The 27,029-nt window shown below is 47.7% G+C and overlaps 1 protein-coding gene, 1 long non-coding RNA gene and 1 pseudogene across 5 annotated transcripts; 2 read left to right on the top strand and 1 right to left on the bottom strand.

Moving 5' to 3' along the window:
* The first annotated feature begins 247 nt into the window (after positions 1-247).
* Positions 248-1,843, top strand: LOC136322570 (small ribosomal subunit protein uS13-like; annotated as a pseudogene).
* A 15,250-nt stretch (positions 1,844-17,093) lies between these two features.
* On the top strand, positions 17,094-23,588 carry HAPLN2 (hyaluronan and proteoglycan link protein 2). Of its 4 annotated transcripts, XM_066261806.1 has the most exons (8): positions 17,094-17,183; positions 17,279-17,480; positions 17,799-17,857; positions 19,856-19,967; positions 20,559-20,912; positions 21,083-21,199; positions 21,324-21,506; positions 21,859-23,588. In XM_066261806.1, the coding sequence occupies exons 4-8, from the start codon at positions 19,880-19,882 to the stop codon at positions 22,137-22,139; spliced, it is 1,023 nt and encodes a 340-aa protein (XP_066117903.1). In that variant the 5' UTR covers positions 17,094-17,183; positions 17,279-17,480; positions 17,799-17,857; positions 19,856-19,879; the 3' UTR covers positions 22,140-23,588. The 4 variants fall into 4 exon arrangements, with proteins under 4 accessions (XP_066117903.1, XP_066117901.1, XP_066117902.1 ...); XM_066261804.1 differs by lacking the exon at positions 17,279-17,480; XM_066261805.1 differs by lacking the exon at positions 17,279-17,480 and having other exon boundaries at positions 17,796-17,857.
* LOC136326208 (uncharacterized) lies at positions 19,478-20,148 on the bottom strand. The gene is made up of 2 exons (XR_010729406.1): positions 20,010-20,148; positions 19,478-19,619 (listed from the first exon to the last, which is right to left on the bottom strand). It is a non-coding gene; the product is annotated as an uncharacterized lncRNA (long non-coding RNA).
* Positions 23,589-27,029: the final 3,441 nt, after the last annotated feature.

Below are 27,029 nucleotides of genomic sequence, written 5' to 3'. Positions count from 1 at the left end.
AGTCACTGGCTCAGCTGAAGCCCCCCCCCCCCCGCCAGTCAAGACACGTATGAGAAGCAATCAGTGAACAACTAAGGTGCCGCAACTATGAGTTGATGCTTCTCATCTCTCTTCCTTCTTTTCTATTCCTATCTGTCCTTCTCTCCAAATAAATAAATAAATAAATAAACAAACAAACCTTGAAAACATCTTAAGTGAAAGAAACCAAACACCAAGGTCACATACTGTATGATTCCATTTACCGTAAATGTCCAGGAAAGGCAAATCCTTTAACCCAGGTCAACTGGGGAGAGGGAAATGGAGGGTGACATACTAAAACCCACTGAATTGTACACTTGATAAGGGTGACTTTTATGGTATGTGGATTATAGCTACCCCCAAAAAAGATCCGACTCTGGTTGGATAGCTTAGCTGGTTAGAGCATCCTTCCAAAGTGCAGAGGTTGCTGGTTCAATCCCCGGTCAGGGCACATGTAGAACAGATTGATTGATGTTCCTGTCTCTCTCTCCCTTCCTCTCTCTAAAATCAATAAGGAAAAAAGTTTTAAGAATTTGTAGGCACTATGTCAAGGCACATATGGAGTTGATGCTTCCTGTTCCTCTTCCCTCTCACTCTCTCTCTAAAATGAATAAATAAAATCTTAAAAAAAAAGAAATTTTATCTTAAAAAAAAAAAAGGAATTTGTAGGCAGACCTAAAATAACAAAGAAAGAACACTAACATATTATAAGCAGTCATTCCTAGGTAAAGGGATTACAAGTGTTTTCTTTATATCTTTCCTCTGATTTTTAATTTTTCTACAATTAACATATTTTATCAGGAAAAATAATTTAAAAACAGCAATGGATGCAAATCCAAGTTCCTCAGTGCTAGGGACTTGGTACAGAGAAGAGGACAAATATGAGGCGGACATGAATGTGGCCCTGAGATTACACTTTTTTAAAAAAATGAGAGACAGACAGACAGATAGGAAGGGAGAGAGATGAGAAGCATCAAGAAGCATCAACTCATAGTTGCAGCACCTTAGTTGCGGAGATTACTTTCTGAACTCCATTCCAAATTTCTGGAGCAGAATTAAATCCTCAGAACTGGCCCTCACTGGGTGGCTAAGTGGATGAACCAGCGCACTGACGGTTGCAGGTTCAACCCCCAGTCAGGGCCCTAAGAGAGGCAGTCAATGAGTACACAACTAAATGGAACAACTAAGTGAAACAACAGCTTGATGCTTCTCTTTCTTTCCCATCCTGCCCTCCACCTTCTTCTCTCTCTTTCTCAAGTCAGTGTGTGTGTGTGGGGGGGGGTGGGGTGTTAAAATCCTAAATACTAAGGTATTGGGTTACTTTTTCTAGACCGAGTTTAAATACATGCCAGTTCTTCCACAGGAGGCGTACTCACCACTACTGGGGCTGCTATCAAGACTCAAGTGACCCCTGAGAAGTTCCAGCACATTTTGCAAGTACTCTGCACCAATACCGATAGGTGGTGGGAAAGGGTTTGCTGTCACCGTAACTAACGGTGTGGGGCAAAGATACGCTCCTGTGGCGTTGAGGAAAGCAGATAGCAGCCTCCCCAAGGGGGCAGGAAAGCTCTCTGAGGATGAGGTGGAGTGTGTGTACAAGATCCCAGACTGGTTCTTGAACAGACATAACTATGTAAAGGATGGAAAATACAACCAGGTCCTGGCTAGTGGTCTAGACAGCAAACTCTGTGAAGACCTGGAGGGGCTGAGGAAAATTTGGCACACAGAGGGCTGTGCCACTTCCGTGGGCTTTGTGTTTGAAGACAGCACACCAAAATCACAGGACCGCTGGGATCGCCCTGTCGGTGTGTTCAAGAAGAAATAAATTGGTAGGCCTTGTCTGTCAAATAGTTTATACACTTAAAAAAATCATACTCTGCCATCAAATTTTTATGGTTCATAAACTCATATGTCACTTCTCTTCCTCCACCTCTTCTCAGTTATTTTTTTCTATTAGTGAAACTTGAGACCGAGGGAAGAGAAAATAACATATGGTTGAATTTAGGATGTAGGATTTAAAAAGCCTACATCACAAATACTGGCATTGTTTATCTTAATAGAACAGCGATTGTTAACCTTTCGTCTCATGGGACACATAAACTAATTACTAAAATTCTGCAGCACACCAAAAAATACAAATTTTGCCAATCTGATAAAAAAAAAAGAGGGGTATAAACCTGACCGGCAGTGGCGCAGTCGATAGAGCATTGACCTGGGATGCTGAGGATCCAGGTTTGAAACCCCGAGGTCACTGGATTGAGCGCAGAGTCACTGGCTTAAGTGTGGGATGATAAATGTGACTCCATGGTTGCTGGCTTAAGCCAAAGGTCACTGGCTTGAGCAGGGGTCACTGCCTCGACTGGAGCCCCCCCCCCCCCGCCGTCAAGGCACATGTGAGAAGCAGTTAATGAACAACTAAAGTGCTGCAACTACAAGTTGATGCTTCTCATCTCTCTCCCTTTCTGTCTATCTCTCGCTAATAATAAAAAAAAGTATAGGCCCTGGCCAGTTGGCTCAGGGGTAAAACGTCAGCCTGGCGTGCAGAAGTCCCAGGTTCGATTCCCCACCAGGGCACACAGGAGAAGCGCCCATCTGCTTCTCCACCACTTCCCTTCTCCTTCCTTTCTGTCTCTCTCTTCCTCTCCCACAGCCGAGGCTCCATTGGAGCAAAGATGGCCTGGGTGCTGAGGATGGCTCTGTGGCTTCTGCCTCAGGTGCTAGAATGGCTCTGGATGCAACAGAGTGATGCCCCAGATGGGCAGAGCATCGCCCCCTGGTGGGCGTGCTGGGTGGATCCCTGTCGGGCGCATGCAGGAGTCTGTCTGACTGCCTCCCCGTTTCCAGCTTCGGAAAAATGCAAAAAAAAAAAAAAAAAAGTATAATATTTACTCATTCACACCAGACAACTATTGTTGTGTTTGCTGTTGTCATTTTTTAAATAAAAATTTTATTTATTGATTTTAGAGAGGGAGAGAGAGAAAGGGGGGAGGAGCGGGAAGCTCCTTGTAGTAGTTGCTTCTAGCATGGGCCTTGACCAGGGAAGCCCAGGCTTCAATCTGGTGACCTCAGAATTCTAGGTCAATGTTTTTATCCACTGCGCCACCAAACATGTTGTCATTTTGTGTGTGTGTGTGTGACAGAGAGAGAAACAGAGAGAGGGACAGATAGGGACAGACAGACAGGAAGGGAGAGAAATGAGAAGCATCAATTCTTCGTTGTAGCACCTTAGTTGTTCACTGACTGATTTCTCATATGTGCCTTGATCGAAGGCTACAGCAGGCTGAATGACCCCTTGCTCAAGCCAGTGACCTTAGGCTGAAGCTGGTGAGCTTTGCTCAAACCAGATGAGCCTGCGCACAAGCTGGCGACCTCAGGGTTTCGAACCTGGGTCCTCAGCGTCCGACACTCTATCCACTGCGCCACTGCCTGGTCAGACCTATTGTCATTTTTTCACTTGACAGTCTAAAGGAAAAGAAGTCAGTGCCCCTGACTAAATAATTAGATACTGCATATTTTAAATATTATTCTGGCACATCAGTTGAAAATCACTGTAATTGAATGTTTTGTTTTGTTTTTTCTGTTGAGGAAAAAAAGGTGCACGTGTGCCTCACAGGGTTTTTCTTAGACTGATATTATTTCCTACTTCATTAATTGTTTGAGTTCATGATAATAAAAATATTACAATCCTATATGTACAGTGATTTGCTACTTACTATTTTAAAATAGCAGTTTTTATTTAAATGAGTGGTTTACAGTTAAAGTATCATTTTCACAAATACTATATTTGATTCTCACCATAACCCCACATTGTACGTGTTAGGTAGAACAAAGGCAGCTCCATTTTTCTCCTTCTAACTTCCATTTTTATTATGACTTTGCAGATCACAATGACCACAGTCTAACACAGGGGTCGGGAACCTATGGCTTGCGAGCCAGATGTGGCTCTTTTGATGGCTGCATCTGGCTCACAGACAAATCTTTAATAAAAAAAATAACGTTAAAAATATAAAACATTCTCATGTATTACAATCCATTCATTTCCTACCACTCGTGTTCATGGTTGTGGGTGGCTGGAGTCAATCACAGCTGTCCTCCAGGATAACACCAAAATTTTATTGGATAATGTGTAATGTACACAGGTTGTTGTATGGCTCTCACGGAATTACATTTTAAAATATGTGACATTCATGGCTCTCAGCCAAAAAGGTTCCCGACCCCTGGTCTAACACAAGAGGAACAGACATATTGAGAGACTCAAGGGCTGTAAACACCTTTCTGTGTTTCCTGGAACCGACTAACTGCGGACTGACCCACCTGAATTCCAAGGAGTAGAGGAAGTTTGACCAGTTCCTTAGCAACATGCACATCAGCAAGAACTTCCAAACCCTATAAAGCCCCCAGACTTCCTCTTATTGGGGCTGACACCTTTTCTGGCCTCAGCCTATCTGCACCCAGATGCGCTAATAAAGTCCATTGTTTTACCTCAATGGAATATGTCTCAGTGGAAGAGACAAGAACTACAGGATCAGTGATCCAGGGCTCAAATTATCCCTGTTTGTCCGTAAGTTACCTGAGCCAAACAGCACAGAAAACAGCAATGGAATGAGAAGACTGTGATCTCAAGCCACAGGCTGTCAATTTTTGATGCGATTTAGTGTGAGTTCTGCTTACCAAAGATTTCTCTTTGAAGCTCCATTGTCATCTGCCCCTTGGTAGCAACCTTCTCTCCAATTGGGGTTAAGACCTCTCTCTGAGCCCTGCATCACTGTCCCTCTAGTTCTTGTCTCTTCCTTTTCCTGGCCTCAGTGTCTCCTCCTCTGAAGGGGCTTGAACACCGCAGTGTATGTAAATACTGGTTGTGCTGGGGGAGGTGAATGGAGGGGCGTGGGGGCCCCTTCTTCCTTTGTAGTGCTTGCTGCCACTTCTAAAAGTCCTGCTAGATGCTTTACTTGTGGTGGCCCAGTAGATAAAGTATGGACCTGGAACGCTGAGGTCAGGGGTTTGTGCTTACTGGCTCAAGGCACATAGGAGAAGCAACTACTATGAATTGATGCTTCCTGTTCCCCCCTTTCTCTCTCTCTCTAAAATCAATAAATAAAATCTTTATTTATTTTATTTATTTTTAAAGATTTTTATTTATTCATTTTAGAGAGGGGAGGGAAAGAGAGGGAGAAAGGGGAAGGAGCAGGAAGCATCAACTCCCATATGTGCCTTGACCAGGCAAGCCCACATACCAGCAATCTCAGCATTCCAGGTCGTTGCTTTATCCACTGTGCCACCACAGGGCAGTCAGGCTAAAATCTTTTAAATAAATAGTCATTTTAGAGAACTTCAGGTTTCAGGGTAGCAGACACATCTATTTGGGTTGCCTTTTTGTTACGAGATATTTCTAGGTACATTAGTAAAAATGCTGCGGAAATTTTTCTGAAAGGGGCAGTATAAAAGACATGAACACTAGTGGGCGTACACGTGGAAAAGAGGACAATGCTAGAACTAAAAACATTAAGTAATCCCAGCCCTGCCTGACCAGGCGGTGGCGCAGTGGATAGAGTATCGGACTGGGATGCGGAGTAATACCAGCCTTGTTCTTTTTCTTAGCACTGCTACCACAAAGAAAAATGCTTTGAGAAATTGGGGCTCCCTCCCTCCCAGGTAGAGTTTAGAGAAGCACACGAAAAGTGAATTTGAAGGACGACCCCCAAGGCCGCGAGATCTCTACTATAATATTTTCATTCCTGAACATCCTCCACTTCAGACACAGGTGATCCGATCTCGGGAAGCTAGCTGGGAGAGGAGGGCAGCATTCTGCAGGGCCCGTCTGCACTATAACGCAGCCTTCTTATGCCACCTTCTGGCAATCTGACGTATTACATGTAATTTAAATCGACAAAAGATTCCTACATGTAATACATAAATGTACATAAATGTCTTGAAAGTTTAGAAGGATAAACAGCAAAGTTTTTAAAGTTATTTTCTCTCTTTGGTATGATTAAGGAAGATTTTAATTTTTATAAATGCTTTTATGTTTGTTAAAATTGTCTACAGTTAAGTGTTATCATTCCCCACCTGATAGCTCATTTGGTTAGAGCTTTGTCTAGAACGCAGAGGTTGCTGGATCCCGGATCAGGGCACATACAGGGTTAGATCGATGTTCCTGTCTTTCTCTTCCTTCCTCTCTTGCTGAAATAAATAAATAAAATTTTAAGTGTATGATTGTGTAATCACTTAAAAAAGCAATTCAATTTGCCTTCTAATTTTAAAAAACTATTCTACTACTCATTCTGGCTTTATTTTTTAAAAGAAAAACAACTTTAATAGCATGTATACCTCCAGTATGCGTGGAAAAGACCCACGAAAAATGGGCAACTTTTCATTTTTACATTTAAGTCTTTGATCTTTCTGAAGTTTATTTAATTTAAGGAATGAATTATGGACTTGTTCCCCCCCCCCAGGAGATGAATTAATTGTTCCAACTTCTAGCAACCTCAATGTTCATCAAAGGGCATGTCATTAAATAAATTATGCTACAAATACCCCCTGAAATACTGTGCAGACAAGAAAAAGAATGAGGGATCTTATGTCGTGTGCTGATAGAACAGATGCTCACAATATATTATTAGTTAAAAAAAGCAAGATAGGCAACAGTTTGTATAATATGACTTCAATTAAAAAAGAATATATACATGATGTCTGATTCTATTTATCTGCATTCTCATAGTCTTAAAAACTTTCTGACAGACACAGGAAGTTTAACAATGGTTTAATTGTTCTAAGGGGGAATGAGAGAAAAGGAGGGAGGGAAGAAAGAAGGGAGGAAGGGAGGGAGGGAGGGAGGAAGGAAGGAAGGAAGGAAAGAAGGAAGGGAGGAAGGAAGGAAGGAAGGAAGGAAGGAAGGGAGGGAGGAAGGGAGGGAGGGAGGAAGGGTGGGTCACAAGGAGCCAGTGCAACTCATAATTTTGCAGGTCTTGAGTGGAAACGGTGGAGGATTAGAAAATAAACACAGAGGGAAAAAGAATGAGATTGGGAGGACTCATTGCCAAGCTGATGGCTTGCAAGAGTGAGCCTGCACCTCAGAAATACTTTATAGTGCAGAGAGCAAAGCTATTTGCAAAACAAAGAGAGCTCAGATACAAAGTCACATTTCTTTTTTCTTTTTTTTTACAGAGACAGAGAGAGAGTCAGAGAGAGGGATAGATAGGGACAGACAGGAAAGGAGAGAGACGAGAAGCATCAATCATCAGTTTTTCGTTGCGAAAACCTTAATTGTTCATTGATTGCTTTCTCATAAGTGCCTTGACAGTGAGCCTTCAGCAGACCGAGAGACCCCTTGCTGGAGCCAGCGACCTTGGGTCCAAGCTGGTGAACTTTGCTCAAACCAGATGAGCCTGCGCTCAAGCTGGCGACCTCGAGGTCTCGAGCCTGTGTCTTCTGCATCCCAGTCCAATGCTCTATCCACTGTGCCACCGCCTGGTCAGGCCAAAGTCACATTTCTGAGGCAAACCAAGAATTCTCCCAAGTGCAAGAAACCCCCCACCATGCATAACATCCTAACTTCACAAAACAAAGGGTAAAAAGAAAACTGCCTCCAGTCTCTTTGAGGGACATGGGGGATGGGACAAGTAGAAACAATCAGCATCACAGCTAACATGGAGGTGTGGGGAAGAGCATAGCCTTTGGCAACTTAAGCCTTAAACTGCAAGGATATTTGTCAGAATATAGTCTCCCACAGCTTCTAGCAACCTAATCAAGTAAGTGAGGTGGGGGGATGGCAGCAAGGACCTTGTCGGCTGCCCCCCAAAATCTAAACTGTTTCTTGCAGCCGGAAGGAAGGAAGGAAGGAAGGAAAGAAGGAAGGAAGGAAGGAAGGAAGGAAGGAAGGAAGGAAGGAAGGAAGGAAGGAAGGAAGGAAGGAAAGAAGAAAGTACTTGATCTTTTAGTAGCAGTTGAATTATCTCTTTTTTCTTTGTGTGTGTGTGTGTGTGTGTGTGTGTGTGTGAGAGAGAGAGAGAGAGAGAGACAGGCAGACAGGAAGGAGAGATGATAAGTATCAACTTGTTGATTGAGACACTTTAGGTGTTCATTGATTGCTTTCTCATACATGCCTTGACTGTGGTGGTAGGGGCTCCAGACGAGCCAGTGACCCCTTGGTCAAGCCAGAGAAGAGACCTTGGGCTCCAGTCAGCAACCATGGGATTATTTTGATGATCCCACATGCAAGCCAGCCACCCTGCACTCAAGCTGGTGAGCCTGTGCTCAAGCCGGTGACCTCAGGGTTTTAAACCTGGTACCTCAACATCTCAAGTCAACACTCTATCTACTGTTCCCCACTGGTCAGGCAAATTCTTTTTCATTATGTGTATGTATTACTTCTAAGTAAATAAAATAATTAAGTGGATGTCAACTTTTTTTTTGGTATTTTTCTGAGGTGAGAAGCGGGAGGCAGAGAGACTCCTGCATGTGCTGGACTGGGATCCACCCGGCAAGCCCACTAGGGGGCAATGCTCTGCCCATCTGGGGTGATGCTCTGTTGCAACAGGAGCCATTCTAGTGCCTGAGGCGGAGGCCATGGAGCCATCCTCAGCACTTGGGCCAGCTTTGCTCCAATGGATCCTTGGCTGTGGGAGGGGAAGAGAGAGATAAAGGAGAGGGGGAAAGGTGGAGAAGCAGATTTCTGGTTAGGGCGCTTCTCCTCTGTGCCCTAACCAGGAATCAAACCCAGAACATCCACACACCAGGCCGATGCTCTACCACTGAGCTAACCAGCCAGGGCGAACGTCGACTTTTATGTGTGTGTGATTTTTATATCTTTTTAAAAATAAGGTGATCCCCTAAAATTAACTAGTCAGTATCTGTGTTTTAACTGATTCTATTCTCTTTAAACTTCTTCCCCCACCAATAATAACAAGGGCCAAAATGTATTGAGTGTTTTGTATGAGTCAGGCACCATTCTAATTATTGATGTTATCATTGTTGTTGATAACCTCACTTTTTTTTTCCTCTTCTATCTGGTTTTCTTTGTGCCCCTCCCCTCCATCACCCCTCTCTCTCCTTCCTCCCCCCCCTTTGTAACCACCACACTCTTGTCCATGTCTCTGAGTCTCATTTTTATGTCCCACCTATGTATGGAATCATACAGTTCTTAGTTTTTTCTGATTTACTTATTTCACTCAGTATAACGTTATCAAGGTCCATCCATGTTGTTGAAAGTGATCCGATGTCATCATTTCTTATGCCTGAGTAGTATTCCATAGTATATATGTACCACAGCTTTTTAATCCACTCGTCCACTGACGGACACTTGGGCTGTTTCCAGATCTTTGCTATTATGAACAATGCTGCCATAAACATGGGGGTGCATTTCTCCTTTTGGAACAGTGCTATGATGTTCTTGGGGTATATTCCTAAAAGTGGGATAGCTGGGTCAAAAGGCAGTTCCATTTTTAATTTTTTTTAAAATTTTTTATTTATTCATTTTAGAAAGGAGAGAGAGAGGGAGAGAAGAGAGAGACAGAGAGAGAGAAGGGGGAGGAGCAGAAAGCATCAACTCCCATATGTGCCTTGACCAGGCAAGCCCAGGGTTTCGAACCAGTGACCTCAGCATTTCCAGGTCGATGCTTTATCCACTGCGCCGCCACAGGTCAGGCTACCATTTTTAATTTTTTGAGGAATCTCCATACTGTTTTCCACAGTGGCTGCACCAGTCTGCATTCCCACCAGCAGTGCAGGAGGGTTCCCTTTTCTTCACATCCTCGCCAGCACTTATTCTGTGTTGTTTTGTTGATGAGCGCCATTCTGACTGGTGTAAGGTGATATCTCATTGTATATATGTACCACATCTTCTTTATCCAATCCTCTATCAAGGAACACTTTGGTTGTTTCCATGTCTTGGCCGCTGTGAATAATACTGCAGTGAACATGGGGGTGCATGTGTCTTTACGTGCCAATGTTTTCAAGTTTTGGGGGTAGATACCCAGTAGATGGATTGCTGGGTCATATAGTAGTTCTATTCTTAATTTTTTGAGTTAGCCTCATTTTTAGATGAAAGCAATGAAGCAAAGAGAATGTAGGTAAGTTGACTAATGCTGTCAGTTAGTAGGTAGCAGGATTGAGATTTATCCCCACTCAAATTTCAGAACTCATGGAACTTAAACACTATGTCATATTACCTTTGGGTTAAGTTTGCAAAAATAAGAAGAAAACCTCAATTTTCTTTAGTTATTGAGTAAACATTTTTTGGATGCTTGGTATATGCCAGGTAAAAAGGTATTAAATTGGTTTTTGCTTTTGTTAAAAAAGGCTTCCTGGAGGAAGCACAATGGCTGTGTTATAAAGTCTGACCACTAATGGGATTCAGTTGCTGAAACAATGGTGGCCCTCTGGAGCAGCAGCAGCAAAAGATGGCTTAATTACAAGAAGTCACTGTAGAGGACTCTTGCTGAGAATGGCCACTTTTTCCTAGTGCTCATTGCTGGTCCATTGTAGACTAGAGATACAGTGTCCTATCCTCAAGGAGCTTCAGGTTCAAGGGAAACCTTGTGCCAGTTTCACCAGTGGATCTGCTATTCAAGGGAAGAAGAGAATGCTAGTGTGTTGCTTTCAGTATAGGAAAGCTGAGAAGTGGAATAAACCAATCCAAGTTATTTGTTAACTCATGCCAAAGATTAGATTAGCTCATTAATAGGGAACCAAAGAAAAAGACAAAAGAATTTCTTTGAAGAGCATTTGAGAAACAGAGATATAGTCAATAAGAAAGGAATGATGAAATAAGATTGCTAATTTAAATATAAGACTGGTCAACTTTTTAGGACAATAAAACCAAAATACCTTGGTGGTTCACTTCTCTGTTGGGTAATAAAACAGTCTTATTTTATCAACTTCTGTAGGTTAACCACTAATCATTAATTGTACAGGACTGTAAAAATCTGCACCTTTGTCAGTTGCAGATTATGTATCAAATACACTGTGACATCAAAGTTACATTCCCTAGGAGAGTCAGATGAGTGTCAAGCAAGCTTTTTAGATGATATTCTAAAGCAATACCAAAAAGCACCAATCCTCATTTTACCTTTTCCAAGTTTGGAGAAATTATTCTTTCACAAAAGGAAAGAACTCATCTACTTTGGTGATAAGCTACTTGGGTTACTTAGTAGCTATAGGACAGCCCTGGCCAGTTGGCTCAGTGGTAGAGCAGCTGGGCATGTGTATGTCCGGGTTTAATTCCCAGTCAGGGCACAGAGGAGAAGCGCCCATCTGCTTCTCCCCCCCTCTTCTCTTCTCTTCTCTTCTCTTCTCTTCTCTTCTCTTCTCTTCTCTTCTCTTCTCTTCTCTTCTCTTCTCTTCTCTTCTCCTCTTCTCTTCTCTTCTCTTCTCTTCTCTTCTCTTCTCTTCTCTTCTCTTCTCTTCTCTTCTCTCTCTCTCTCCCTCTCCTTTCCTCTCCCTCTTTTCCTCTCCTGCAGCCATTACTCAATTGGAGTGAGTTGGCCCTAGGCACTAAGGATGGCTCCATGACCTCCACCTCAGGTGCTAAGAAAAGCTTATTTGCTGAGCAACTGAGCAAACCCCAGATGGGCAGAGTATCACCCTCTAGTGGGCTTGCCAGGTGGATCTCCATGGGGGCACATGCGGGAGTCTGTCTCTCTGCCTCCTCTCCTCTCACTGAATTAAAAAAAAAAAAAAGTACCTATAGGACCTTGAATAAATTACTAACCTTCTCAGGATATCAGTTTCCTTGTCCATAAAATGGGAATCATTATATTGTGAGATAATATTTATTTCTCCCATGTGAAAGAATGCAAGATGGGGACTACTTTTTTTTTTTTTTAGATTTTATTTATTCATTTTTAGAGAGAGAGAGAAAGGGAGAAAGAAGGGGGGAGGAGCAGGAAGCATCAACTCCCATAAGTGCCTTGACCAGGCAAGCCCAGGGTTTCGAACCGGCAACCTCAGCGTTCCAGGTTGATGCTTTATCCACTGTGCCACCACAGGTCAGACAACTACTTTTTAAAATTAGTCAAACTTAGGCCCTGGCTGGTTGGCTCAGTGGTAGAGCATCAGCCTGGCGTGCAGAAGTCCCGGGTTTGATTCCCGGCCAGGGCACACAGGAGAAGCAGCCATCTGCTTCTCCACCCCTCCCCCTCTCCTTCCTCTCTGTCTCTCTCTTCCCCTCCCACAGCCGAGGCTCCATTGGAGCAAAGATGGCCCGGGCGCTGGGGATGGCTCCTTGGCCTCTGCCCCAGGCGCTAGAGTGGCTCTGGTCACAACAGAGCGACGCCTCGGAGGGGCAGAGCATCGCCCCTGGTGGGCGTTCCGGGTGGATCCCGGTCGGGCGCATGTGGGAGTCTGTCTGACTGTCTCTCCCCATTTCCAGCTTCAGAAAAATACAAAAAAAAAAATTAAAATTAGTCAAACTATGGTTGACAATGGCTGAATAATACTTGCAAGTCTTCTTGCTTCTGGGTTTAAGTTTGACCAGTGTGAGACTGAGTATGAGTGTCTGTACGGACTAAAGTCAGACGCAGCCTAGACTGTCTGGAATGACAGAAGCCGGGATTGAGAGAGCCAGCCCTGGGGCCTGGGGAGTGAGGAGGACAGGTGAAACGAGGAGGCGGTCTCCAGGTATATGTAGGTGTAGTTGAACAAAAATACAGTGTTTTTAAAAAAAATTGATTTTAGAGAGAGAGGAAGGGAGAGAGAAGAAACAAACAGAAACAATCTGTTCCCATATGTGCCCTGACTGGGGATCAAACTGGCAACCTCTGCAGTTCAGGATGATACTCTAAGCAACTGAGCTACCCAGTAAGGGACAAAAATACAGTTTAAATGATCCACTTGAATATGACAGTGAACTGACTGTTACAAACAGAATGATAGGTGACATAAGTAAAATATAACTGTTAAATCTTAGTAACCATGAAAATGACTTCTAGACATTTGTCTTGTACTGTTCTCTGCACTTTCCATCTCTCACTTTACCCTCATCCATCTCTCAGGGAGACAGAACAGGTAGGGCCCCACTAGACCAGACACTTCCTCAGGCCATTTACTTCTGTCCCTCACACAGTTCACTGCGCAGAAGCCCTTCAGAAAGGGACTTCCGAGAATCAATAGCTGACCTCCGCCTGCACAATGCCCTCAGAATAGAGATGGGTGTTGACTGAATGCTTGTCAGGTTGAGATGACAACCTGATGTCCCCAGTCCATTCCTTCAAGAACTTTCAGAGCCAGGAAAGGGCTACCCATACACCCAGCCAACTCTTTCCTCTGGATCTCTTCACGTCTAGTTTCTAGGTTCTGATCAGTACTGATGTGAGGCCCACTTCTTGAGAGCCCCAAATAAAGGGGCTGGAGCCTGACCTGGGGTGGCACAGTGGATTAAGCATCAACCCAGAACACTGAGGTCCCCAGTTCAAAACCCCAGGCTTGCCTGGCCAAGGCACATACAAGAAGCAAGCAATGACCAACTAAAGTGAAGCAACTATGAGTTGATACTTCTTGCTCCACACCTCTCTCCCTCTCTTCTCTCTGTAAAATCAATAAATAAAATCTTTAAAAAGGGAAGGATGGCTGAAATTATGAACAGGGCTGAGTTCTGTATAGGACAGGTTCCACATGGTATCTGAGGCATGGTAGTGACACCCTCATGCTCTCCCTGGAGATGGAAATACAGAGTAAGAGGGAGAGGTCTTTGTCCCTCTACCATCCTTGTCTCCCCTTCCTCCCTTCCTTCCTCTCCCCTTCCTTATTCCCTTTTTCCTCTTCTTCTCTACTGCTGCCTCAGGTTTTCAGGGGCGTGCCAGTTGTTACTTTCACTGTATAGAACGGCCTGGTCTCAGAGGATGTGGCTAGTGCAAGGACGGGTGGGTCCAATGGTCTCATCTCTTTTCCACCTTGTTCTCCCTCACTCTCGCCTTGTTTCGATTTGGACCAACCATAGAACAATGAACCCAATTCATCGTGTGCTTTTCACTTTGTAGAATGCTGTTTCATCACCTTCACATTAGCCAGTCCTGTTGGGCAGATACGGGGTCTACCAGATCGTTAGAAAGCCTGAGGCACCAGAAGTTTGGTATCAAGTTTCATATGAGGTCATCTGGCTGGAACAGGACTCCCGATTCACTGTCCAGTGTTCCTCCTGTAGCTCATGTGACCTTACGCCTCATGCTCCAGGTTGGCAGCCTGTCAAACATGGACCTCATCTCCCACTTCCTTCCCACTCTTGGCTCTATCCACGGGACAAAGGCTGTTCAGGGTACAGGACGGCCTTCTGAGTCAAAAGCATGTCTTTCCTCAAGGCTGACTCCCCAGGCTCACCTCCCAAATTGTCCTGTAGTGCAGACAGGATTCAGTCCTATAAGATTCCTGAGTATGGGCCTGAAAAAAGGGGTAACCTGGGGGACCCCAAGAAGGAGGAGAAAGGCAGATCCAGCAGGGGAATGTGAAGCTTCCCTGCAGCACCTCCAGAGAAGCCTGCTGCAGGGAGGCAAGGAAGCAGTGGAGGCAGGGAGGCAGGGGAGGCAGGGGAGGCAGGGAGGCAGTGGAGGCAGGGGAGGCAGGGGAGGCAGGGAGGCAGTGGAGGCAGGGGAGGCAGGGAGGCAGTGGAGGCAGGGAGGCAGGGAGGCAGTGGAGGCAGGGAGGCAGTGGAGGCAGTGGAGGCAGGGAGGCAGTGGAGGCAGGGAGGCAGGGGAGGCAGTGGAGGCAGGGAGGCAGTGGAGGCAGGGAGGCAGTGGAGGCAGGGAGGCAGTGGAGGCAGTGGAGGCAGGGAGGCAGGGAGGCAGGGGAGGCAGGGAGGCAGTGGAGGCAGGGAGGCAGGGAGGCAGTGGAGGCAGGGGAGGCAGGGAGGCAGTGGAGGCAGGGAGGCAGGGAGGCAGTGGAGGCAGGGAGGCAGGGGAGGCAGGGAGGCAGTGGAGGCAGGGGAGGCAGTGGAGGCAGTGGAGGCAGGGAGGCAGGAGGCAGGGAGGCAGGGGAGGCAGGGGAGGCAGTGGAGGCAGGGAGGCAGTGGAGGCAGGGAGGCAGGGGAGGCAGTGGAGGCAGGGGAGGCAGGGAGGCAGGGGAGGCAGTGGAGGCAGGGGAGGCAGTTGTGTGTATAAATTCTTCCCTGTAAAGAGCCCTTTGCCAACTCTCCCAGTCCCTCATGCAACAATCCCAGTAGGAAACTTGAATCATGCCATCACCAGGGGTCAAGAAAATTCGTCAGCTAAATGTGGCTGTAGCGTGTAAACTGAGCCTGTAATGTTAGGGAAAGAGGTATCAGGACTCTAAGCTTGTTCTATGATCCCACCTCAACCTGGTCAGTATGTAACAGGAGTGGCAAAAGCCTCTCTTTAAAAGATGCTGGTTCAGTGGAAAGGAGCCAACTCAAGCCTGAGCAGTCTTATTTGATTCCTGTTTTGCAGTGTCTTGGGGAATGCTGAGAAGGAAAGTGACCTTGAGCAAATTAAACAGGGCTTGGCTATTCAGTAAGCTTATTTCTTGTCTGTTTTTTTATCATTCTACCTTCAAAGGGTTCTTTTGGCATCTATCAAATAGTTCTAGGTTTTCCTGTCATATTCAGCCTTTTGTGACTTTACATACCAGAGACTTCCAAACCACAGTTCAGAAGTGATCTGGGGAGAAAAGAGCAGTAGGTGAAGCATGAGCCTGGGAACGGGCGCGGTGGAGCCTTTATTCTCTCCCCCTCTCTGTGGGAGGCTGTTTGTTTGAGTTGGGTAGAAGCCAATCAGATGCACTGGCTCAGGGTATCCTGGCCCAGGAGACAGGCATTATTTGTCTTCTCTGTTTGTCCTTCTCTCTGGGAGGAGGGAAGGGCTTAGGAACAGGAATGGAGAAGGCAGGGGAAAAAACAGTCAATCAAGTTCCTAAAGAGTACCATGGGGTGAACACCTGTTATTCTATCTGGCCCTGCTGAAAATCCTGCAACTCTTCCAACTTGGAAAGTTGAAGAGTGGAAGAGGGATCAGTTAAAAAAAAAAAAAAAAAAGCAGCAAGTTCTAGGTTTGACTCATCAGCTGCCTTCTGCATGGTCTTGGGCAAATCCCTTTCCCTTCCTTTTCCTCTTCATCTGGTAACGGAGGAGGCTAAACATCCTGAGGTCCCCTCCAGTTCTGAAGATGTATGATTCTAAAAACACAAAACTACCGGTATGTGGTTGCTCAGTGGAGATCAGAGGTAATTTGAAGCTCAGAACATTTCTAAATGGCTATTTATGGAGGGAGTCCTCCCTCTGCATTGATAACAAACAAAAAAGAAACGTGCTTATTCTGGGTGTTGAAAAGGTTCTATACCTTGATGGGCAAGGGGGGTAATTACATGGTGTGTGCACACGTCAAAATTTATTGAGCTGTGCATTTTGTTGCCTGTAAATTATACCTCAATAGAAAAACTTTAAAAGTGAGCTTGAACTCCCAACAGGAGTTGACTTCAGAAAGAATTTCCTAACAAGAGGGACTTTTGAGAAGTGAGTTTCTAACCAGTGAAGTTAAGGATCTCCTTTCTATTGAGAACTGTAATATTATCTACGTGGGCTGAAAGAGGCGGTGCGAAACTAGGAAAAAAATGATATGTTTTCTCACAGAGAGACTTCCCAGATCCTTTCATCCTCAGAAATCGCCATGTTTCTTCCTGAGGACAGAAAAACCCTTCTTGCTGTCTAATTTCCATCTCCCCTATTGCAATTCTAACCAACCACTCTGCTCTCTGGGGAGCCCAGCCCCACACAGAATCTCTGTAAAGCCTTGAAGCTTACAGTATTGAGGGAGACCCATTTCAACCTTCTCACTGACCATCGTCTCCCTCTCACCGCATTCTGTTCTGAGGATGTCAGTTACTGTTCTAGACCCACCCCCACCCAGGCCCCTTTCCGGTGCTGTGTGCCAGCCGGTCCTGCACCCCACATCCCCAGCTGTTGACATTTTGTTGCCACTACCCACAGGATAAAGAAAGGGCCCCTGTTGTTCAACAATGGGGGAAAGATGGGGACAATGGGAAATTGTGCTTCTGATGGGGTGGGGACAGAGAGGGAAAGGACAGAAAGATGGACAAATGGGGGGGGTTGGAAAGAAGGGGTCAGGTTTCTTGAAACAACTGGAGGTCCTGAAAGTCGGTTCCCGGTTCCCGTTGGAAAAGCCTCTTCCCGTAGGCGATGCACACCCAGGCACCGGAGGGCAGAGGTGAGGACTTTGTTGGGAAAGGGGGAGGGAAGGGGTGCTCCATTCCCCCACCACTCTTCTGGGTTTTCTAACTTCTGGCCTATTACGGAATCAAGGCCCCAGAAAGCCAAGATCCTTGGTCCAGCAGCTCAGCCTGCAAGTGAGGTCCAAATGGAAAAATGGAGGCATCTAGAGCTTGACAGCTATGGATCTTTGAGCCTCATTGGCACAACATCCTCATACCCACCAATCAATCCACTCTTCTCTGGTCCAAGAGCATCTAGATGAAATGAGGCACCTTACTCTGCACTCTTCCAGGTGATCATTCCTGGTTGCTTCCTTTACTCCATACCCCTTAGTGGGGCTACCCCATAGCCAAGCCCAGCATCTTCCCCCGGGCCCAGGACAGTGAGCACCACAGATAGAGTGCCTGGTCACTTAGCCTCGCTTTAGTGGACTGAAGGGTAGCAGACTTCTGGGCACCTTGGCTTCTTCTGTGAGCTCAGGGCAGAAGCCCTTCCTTAAAGGTGCAAAGAGTAACTGCAGTGACCAGGGGCCTGAGTCCAGGCCTCTAAGGTGCTGGAACCTCCAAATGCCCCAGGCACCTCCTTCACCAGGAACCTCTTCCTCCAGCAGGACAGAAAGCTGCCAATCACTGCTCCCTCCATCTCTGTGAAGAGACCAGCTTCTAACAGGTAGGCACTGGAGCTATTGGCCTCTCTCATTCTCTGTAAGAGGTATGAAAAAATTGTGTGTGCACGTGCTCTAAAATACAGAAATATAGATCAGTTATTAGGTGCTTCAGCCTCAGTCAGATCCAGATTCAAATCCCAGAAAACTCCTCCTCTTACAAACTGTTTGATCTCACTCAAGTTTACTAAAATATATGCACTTTTGTTTGAGTATATAAAATGGGATTCATAATTGTTTCTCCCTTGTAGGATTGCTGAGAGGAGTAAATATAAAAGTAGACATGTAAAGCGCTAGAGCCATTTCAGGCATATTAAACTGAACATGCTACCTCGCTATTACTATTGGTCCCTCAGTCAGTCTCTGTTCCCTCTATCATTCTGTTTACAATGTTCTCCTTGTACAGAAGTGGCTCTCACTCATGTCCCCATTCCAGATACTTTTCTCCTTTAGCCACTGGGAAGTCCTTTCTGTGCCTAATCCCCATCTCTCCTTCTGCAGGAAGATGGAGCTCAGCTCCTTAGCTTTCTGACTCCCCCTCAATGTTTCCTCCCTCTCCACATGTCCCAGCTCTCCTTCCCAGAAGTCCTTAATATGAGCTCATTAACACACACATATATTAGTACTTACTGGGGTGGGGGGAGGTGGAAAGTAGAGGGGGCTAGATGGAGGTGAGGGAGACTTGACTTGGGGGGGTGGACATTCAATGCAATATACAGATGATGTATAGGAGAATTCTCCACCTGAAACCTGTATAATTTTATTAGCCAATGTCACCCCAATAAATTCAATTAAACATTTTTAGTACCTAAAGTATGCCAGAAATTATGCTGGGTGCTACAGAAATTAACTAACATATAGGTACATAGCACTTACTATAGATCAGGCACTATTTTAAGCAGTTAAATACATTATTTTCTGTTTATTGATTGATTTTAGAAAGAGAGGAAGGCATAGAAAAAAAAACATCAATTTCCATTTATTTATGCATTAATTCATTAATTTTTGTATGTACCCTGACCAGGGATTGAACCTGTATCCCTGGCTTATTGGGATGACATGCTAACCAACTGAGCTACCCAGCCGGAGCTACATATATTATTTTCATCAAATCCTCACAACTAGGCCCTGGCCAGGTAGCTCAGCGCATAGAGCATCATCTCAATGCACTGAGGTCACAGGTTTGATCCCTGGTCAGGGCACATAGGAGAAGCAACCAATAAGTGCACAACTAAGTGGAACAACTAGTTGATGCTTCTTTCTCTCCCCCTTTCTCTCTCTAAAATAAATAAATAAATAAAATTTAAATACTTTTAAGAGAAGAAAAGTCCCCAGTTCAGTGCAGTAGGGGAACCAGGCAAGTGGACCACAGTGCACTACAGTGTGGTGAAGTGGGGGGAAGAGAAAAGGCTTCCCAGTGGAGGTGAAGCCCCAACTGCTGGCTGTGAGGAGTGGAGAGTGAACTTGGGACTGTTTTAGAGCCAAAAATCCAACATGTGTGAAGTGCAGTGCAGAGGGCACAGGTGGGGAAGTGCAGGGGGAAACTGGATCACAGTCTTAGAAGCGGTGCTTTAGACAAGTGGGCTTTATTCTAAAGGGCAACAGGGAGCCACTGTTTCAAGCAGGAGAGTGACCAAATCATATTTATTCTGGCTTCAGATGGGAACAGGTGTTGGGAGAGGAGAGAGACTGAAGCTGGCAATCCAGATGGCAAGGCTTAGGAAGTGGCACTTGTGATGAGCAGGGGATAGGTAGAGGACCTGCTGACTGAAGGGATAGGAGAGAAGAGGGATGGGTAAGGGTGGGGTGTGGTTGCTACTGACCCCCTGCGCTTATCACCTTCCTTTTGCCACCAACATAAGCATCTCTTTCCGCTCCCATGCTTCCAGCTGGACAGTCTCCTCTGAGGGATTCCTAATGAGATTTCATCTCCAACTCTGCTTTCCCTTGCCTGATCCCATTCCCTTAGTCTTAAAGAATGGTCCACGTTTTGTGCCCTGTAGACCCAGCTGGGCTGACTCTCCATCATGCAAGTCTGGCTCCATCTCCCTACACTCTGTCACTTCCTTCTCCCTTGGGCCTTCACCATCCTCCACAAAGCCCTGGGGGGCCCAGGTAAGACCTCAGTCTGACCGGCGCAGGGGATAGAATGTCGACCTGGGATGCTGAGGTCCCAGGTTAGAAATCCCAAGGTCCCCAGGCTGAGCACAGGCTCATCGGCTTCAGCGCAGGTTCACCAGCTTGAGCGCGGGGTCGCAGGCCTGAGGCTTGAGCAAGTGATCATCCACAGGATCCCAAGGTCGCTATCTTGTGCAAGGAGTCACTGATTTGGCTGGAGCCCATCCCCCTCAAGGCACATATGAGAAGCAATCAATGAACAACTAAAGTGCTGCAACTACGAGTTGATGCTTCTCATCTTTCTCTCTCTCTCTCGATCTCTATCTCAAAAACAAACAAACAAACAAACACAAAACAAACAAACAAAAACAACCACCTCAATCCTGTCCAGAATCTGGGAAACAGTGGGGGAGAGGAGCCAGGTGTGGGGAAAGTAGAAAGGGCAGTTGTTGGAGGTACCCAAGGAGTGAGAGTCATTGCTGATGGTGCAATCGAGGAGAGGGTGGGCAGCTTGGGAACAAGATCTGGATGGGCACTTGGGGCAGTGGGGGTCAGGAAGTTCCTGCCACTGTGGCCCCCTCTGCTCAGCATCCCACCGGGGCCCCTTCTACCTTCTGCCTCCCATCCACGAGGTCATTCACTCTCGTCGTGGCGCCACAACCACGCTGCCCTGCGTCCTGGGCACCCTGCCTCCCAGTTACAAGGTACGCTGGAGCAAAGTGGAGCCAGAAGAGCTTCGGGAAACGCTGATCCTTATCACCAACGGACTGCATGCCCAGGGCTACGGGGCCCTGGGAGGACGAGCCAGGATGAGGAAGGGGCATCGTCTAGACGCCTCCCTGGTCATTGCGGGCGTGCGCCTGGAGGACGAGGGCCGGTATCGCTGTGAGCTCATTAATGGTATCGAGGACGAGAGCGTGGCGCTGACCCTGCGCCTGGAGGGTGAGACGCTGCGGTTACAGACCTCTCCTGTCTTGCGGTGGTGGGGGTGGGGATAGGAGTGTTCGAGTCCCCTCTCCCCCAACCCTCTCTGCTAGATTGCACCGCCTTTTCCTCCCCCTCCCTCGTTTGCCAGCTCTCCCCAGGCTGTCCACCATCCCCCCCACCCCCAGGTGTGGTGTTTCCGTACCAGCCCAGCCGGGGCCGGTACCAGTTCAATTACTACGAAGCGAAACTGGCGTGCGAGGAGCAGGACGGACGCCTGGCTACCTACGCCCAGCTGTATCAGGGTGAGCGACCACCCGGGTGCCGCCTCGGCCCGCCCTCTCCGGGCTGTCACAGGGGCCCCGGCGGAGAACGCCTCCGGATCCGGCTTCTGCCTGTGACACCTCTAATCCTCCCGTCTCCCGCCAGCGTGGACGGAGGGGCTGGACTGGTGTAACGCAGGCTGGCTGCTCGAGGGCTCCGTGCGCTACCCTGTGCTTACAGCGCGCGCGCCGTGCGGCGGCCACGGCCGGCCGGGGATCCGCAGCTACGGGCCCCGCGACCGGAAGCGCGACCGCTACGACGCGTTCTGTTTCACCTCCGCGTTGGCAGGTGAGGGCGGGGCGAGCGCCGCGGGGCGGGAAGACGAGTCGGGAGGCGGGGCGAGCGCCGCGGGGCGGGGAGGCGAGGTGGGAGGCGGGGCTTGATGTGCTGCGGGGTGGGCGGCTTGGTGGGAAAGCGGAAGGCGGAGGCTGGGGATCCGGCCCGTCTTTTCAAGGCCTGGCCCCTGTGTCTCTCCGCCCACCGCTCCAGCCCTCCTCCCGCAACCCCACCTGCACCCCTGCCGGGGTGTTCTCACTCCTTCTCATCCTACCCCTCGATTCTGCTCCCTCGGGTCCTGAATCCCCGCTGCACCCCACTCTGTCCTGCTCTCGCCTAGTCAGTGACCCGCTTCGGTCCCCAGGCCAAGTGTTCTTCGTGCCCGGGCGGCTGACGCTGCCCGAAGCCCACGCTGCGTGCCGGCGGCGCGGGGCCATGGTGGCCAAGGTCGGGCACCTCTACGCCGCCTGGAAGTTCTCGGGGCTGGACCAGTGCGACGGCGGCTGGCTGGCGGACGGTAGCGTGCGCTTCCCCATCACCACGCCGCGGCCGCGCTGCGGGGGCCTCCCGGATCCCGGAGTGCGCAGCTTCGGCTTTCCCCAGCCCCAGCAGGCCAACTACGGGACCTACTGCTACTCGGAGTAGGGGCTCACCGCACCCTCTCCAGCGCGCGGAACAAAGCCTAGAAGTCACGGTGGTGGTGGTGGGGTCTCTCGCCGCCCCTTTCCCGCGAGCCTCCCCTCCCGCCGGACGAGGAGCAGCCCCTCTTGACCAGCCTTCCCGACCCAAGGGCTGCGGGCCAGGAACCCAGCCGGTCGGGTATCGGGAGGGGAGGTAGTGGCGTTCCCGGTGGCGGGGTGCAGCTACTACTCTCGGACCCGCAGATCGAGGAACAGTGGCAGTTCGCGTGCCCCCAGCAGACGATTCAGCCTCTGCTAGAGGGCGGGAGGGCCGCCTAGGGGACAATAACTGACCTCTGTATATAGCAATAAAATAACGGGAACTTTTTACGTTGGCGAAACTATAAGCGCAGCGAGGCGCCGGGGAGGGAGATGACCTTCGATCCGGCTTGCTACTGCGCCTCGGAAGGGCTCCGGCGCTTAGGAACGAGTCTGCAGGAGAGGGGGTGGCGAGGAGAGAGCACCAGAAGGGTGAAGGAGTGCTGAAGACACCGTGTGCTACCTGGCCCGATATAGACGCGGAGAACCGAGGATGTTGAGCCAGGCAACTCCAGGGGGCGCGCCACAAACTCATCTAAGGTTACTGGTACTTCAGATCTGCCAGAAGCGCTCCAACCCCCAGTCCTACCCCCTGGGCTCCACCAGAACAAATATGTGGGACCTAAAAATATTTCAAAATGTGTTTGTATCCTGCCAGTCTCCCAGAAGGACTACTATTAAAGAAAGGAAAGTTGCCTGACCAAGCGGCGTAGTGGATAGAACGTCCGACTGGGACGCCAAGGACCCAGGTTGGAAACCCCAAGGTCGCTGACTTGAGGGCGGGCTCACCCCACTGAGCAGGGGGTCGCTGGTTTGAGTGTGGGATCATAGATATGATCCCGTGGTCGCTGGCTTGAGCCCAAGGTCGGTGGCTTGATCAAGGAGTTCACTTGCTCTCCTGCAGCCCCCTGGTCAAGGCACATATGAGAAAGCAATCACTAAACAACTAAGGAGACTAGGGAGCCACAACGAAGAATTGATGCTTCTCATCTCTCTCCCTTTCTGTCTGTCTGTCCCTCTCTCTCTGTCTCAGTCACACACACATACATACACACAGACACACACAAAAAGGAAAGTTATACCATTGTTACAACTAACAGGAAATTAACCCTATGAGCAAGGAAGTGGCAAACGCCACACCAGCAAGCACAGCCCCGCAGGGTTGATACTTGGAGTGATTGTGCATTTGGTTTAGCGGTCAGTACCACTATGGCTGCTAGGGAAAAGGGGCAACTGGACCAGGAGCACTATTAACATCTGGCTAAAGAAAACATACTAGTAACTCAACATACAAACTCAAATGTTGTTCATTTATTTTTCATATATATATATATATATATATAACTTTTTACTTTTTACTGTTTAAGCAATCTAACTGCACCACAAAAGCCTGGTCTAGAGAATAGTTATGACTGAAGCAAAGGGTATGGACTTTCTAATGGTGCTTAATACATGTAAAATTGCTTTCCAGACCTGGCTAGTTGGCTCAGTGGTAAAGCATCGGCCCTGGCTTGTGGATGTCCCAGGTTCAATTCCTGGTCAGGGCACACAGGAGAGGCGCCCATCTGCTTCTCCATCTCTCCCCCTCTCACTTCTCTCTTCCTCTCTCTTTCTTCTCCTCCCCTCCTGCAGTCAAGGCTTGACTAGAGCGAGTTGGCCGTGGGCGCTGAGGATGGCTCCATGGTCTCTGCCTCAGGCACTAAAATGACTTGGATTGCAGTGGAGCAAGGGCCCCAGATGGGCAGAGCATCGCCCCCTAATGGGCTTGCTGGGTGGATCCTGGTCAGGATGCATGCGGGAATCTGTCTCTGCCTTCCCTCCTCTCACTTAAAATAATTTTTTTTAAAAAATTGCTTTCCAAGAGGATTCTTGTTATGATGGTTAAAGAGAATTTATCCCATAGTAATTCGTATAAGGGACAGATAATGATCAAATGAAGAACATCTTCAATAATCCTCAGATAGCAAATGAAATATTTGGGCCAGTTCCTAAGCTTTGGTTTTTCTAATATGCCCATTGAATATCTGCCTTCCAAGTTTGTTGTGAGCAGTATTGATACAATGTGTATACTGTGTAGTACATGCCTGCCACACATAAAAGGCACTTAGTAAGTGGAACCTATAATAATCAATGATTGTTATAACAATAATAACAGTAATTATTATTATTCAGGTTCTGACCAGGTAGCTTATAGGCTTGGTTGCTGTATGGCATTGTGTTAGTCAAGACAAGCTACATTATGCTATGATAACAAACAAACCCCAATCGCAGTGGCTTAAAACAACAAAGGTTTATTTCTCACTCAGGCTACAGGCATGTTGCGCCAAGCACTACCAGGTCAAGAAGAGGTGGGTCTTCTCATTTTAGTTATTCAGGGACCCAGGCTGGTAGAACAGTCACCATCTCAAATGCTGTAAATCACGATGCCAGAAGCAAAAAATAAAAAGCTCTGGAAGGTCTTATACAGCCAATCAACAGCAGACCAAAAGGACAATTGTCCCTTCTGTTCACAATTGTTTTCCAGAAATGATCACACAGCCCCACTCAACCACAGGGAGTGGGAAAGAGCAGGCACCTTGGCCTAAAAGCAGAATTGGAGATACTATTTGGTGGCAGCAGCAACAGCACCCAGGGCTACCACAAGCACCAAGGAGGGTAGTCTAAATTCTGGGACACATTAGTATTCACTCATTCCTCTAGCGCTCTTCTGGATTTTCTAAGTTCTGGCCTATTATGGAATCAACAGCTCAGAAAGCCAAGATCCTTGGCCCAGCAGCTCAGCCTGAAGGCAGAGATGGTTTTTCTTCTCTATTCAGGCTTTGTCAAGAGACCATATGAAAGCTTTTTTGCAACAACTTTGCTGCCAGAGCACAGGTGTCATGAAAATCACCACTAAATCTGAGCCAAAATGGGAAAAGAAAAGACTCATATCAACATTGTCATCATTGGACATGTAGATTTCAACAAATCTACCAGTACCGGCCTTCTGATCTACAAACATGAGAGATCGACAAAAGAACCATCAAAAAAATTTGAGAAGGAGGCTGCTGAGATGGGGAAGGAATCCTTCACATGTACCTGGGTCTTGGATAAACTGAAAGCTGAATGTGAGCATGGCATTATCATTGATATCTCCCTGTGGAAATTCAAGACCAGCAAGTATTATGTGACCTAGGACATAGAGACTTGATCAAAAACATGAGTGCAGGTACATCTCAGCTGATTGTGCTGTCCTGATTATTGCTGCTAGTGTTGGTGAAGTTGAAGCAGGTATCTCCAAGAATGTGCAGACCTGCAAGCATGCCCTTCTGGCTTACACATTGGGAGTGAAACAACTGATTGCTGGTGTTAATAAAACAGATTCCACTGAGCTACCCTACAGCCAGAAGAGATACGAGGAAATTATTAAAAAGCACCTACATTAAGAAAATCAGCAGCCCTGGCCGTTGGCTCAGCGGTAGAGCGTCGGCCTGGTGTGCGGGGGACCCAGGTTTGATTCCCGGCCAGGGCACATAGGAGAAGCACCCAGTTGCTTCTCCACTCCCCCCCTCCTTCCTCTCTGTCTCTCTCTTCCCCTCCCGCAGCCAAGGCTCCATTGAAGCAAAGATGGCCGGGGCGCTGGGGATGGCTCCTTGGCCTCTGCCCCAGGCGCTAGAGTGGCTCTAGCCGTGGCAGAGCGACGCCCCGGAGGAGCAGAGCATCACCCCCTGGTGGGCAGAGCGTTGCCCTGGTGGGCGTGCCGGGTGGATCCCGGTCGGGCGCATGCGGGAGTCTGTCTGACTGTCTCTCCCCGTTTCCAGCTTCAGAAAAATACAAAAAAAAAAGAAAAGAAAAGAAAATCAGCTACGCCTGACGAGGTGGCGCAGTGGATAGAGCATCGGACTGGGATGCAGAGGACCCAGGTTCGAGACCCCCAGGTTGCCAGCTTGAGCGCGGGCTCATCAGGCTTGAGCAAAAAAGAAAGCTCACCAGCTTAGACCAAGGTCGCTGAGCAAGGGGTTACTTGGTCTGCTGAAGGCCCACGGTCAAGGCACATATGAGAAAGCAATCAGTGAAAAATTAAGGTGTCTCAATGCACAATGAAAAACTAATGATTGATGCTTCTCATCTCTCCGTTCCTGTCTGTCTGTCCCTGTCTATCCTTCTCTCTGACTGTCTCTCTGTCTCTGTAAAAACAAACAAACAAACAAAACAAAACAAAAAAAGAAAATCAGCTACAACCCTGACACAGTAGCCTTTGTGCCATTTTCTGGTTGGAATGGCAACAGTGTGCTAGAGCCAAGTGCTAACATGCCTCCTGTCTGGAAGCTCATTTCCTTAGAATTGGTAAACAGCCTGCACAAAATGGAGTCAGTGTGGACAGGCCTGCATCAGATCCAGCCATGCATGACTGGAAAACAGGCCAGGACAGTATGCATGCGCACCCACCTTATGTAACTGATAAAGTTATCCCCAGTTTTTGTAATCATGGCTTGGTGCCACTCTTGTGTGATTTACTATAAAACTCCTGTGCACTGTGTCAGGCGGCCACAGCCATACTGCATCTGTCTGCTGCTGCCGCCCAATAAAGCATGTACCCTCTGCCTACGGATCCACGTCTTCTTCTAGCTCCCAGTCCCTCATACCCCTCGATCCCTCCTTGCCTCTGAACGTGGACCCAACACTTGGTATAGCTGGCAGGATGGAGTAAGAGTCCCTACTACCTGCCAGAGGGCATGTGGCCTCAGACGAGGGGTTGTGGTACCCCGTGGCTGTGGTTTTAATGTCTTGGATGCCTCCTGAGGAGTGGGGAAGGTAGATGGGAGTCCCCAGCCTT

The sequence above is a fragment of the Saccopteryx bilineata genome, chromosome 2, assembly GCF_036850765.1.
Source record: "Saccopteryx bilineata isolate mSacBil1 chromosome 2, mSacBil1_pri_phased_curated, whole genome shotgun sequence".
Classification (NCBI taxonomy): Eukaryota; Metazoa; Chordata; class Mammalia; order Chiroptera; family Emballonuridae; genus Saccopteryx; species Saccopteryx bilineata.
Note: the sequence above shows the minus strand (reverse complement) of the source record. Positions and strands in the feature narration are given on the sequence as shown.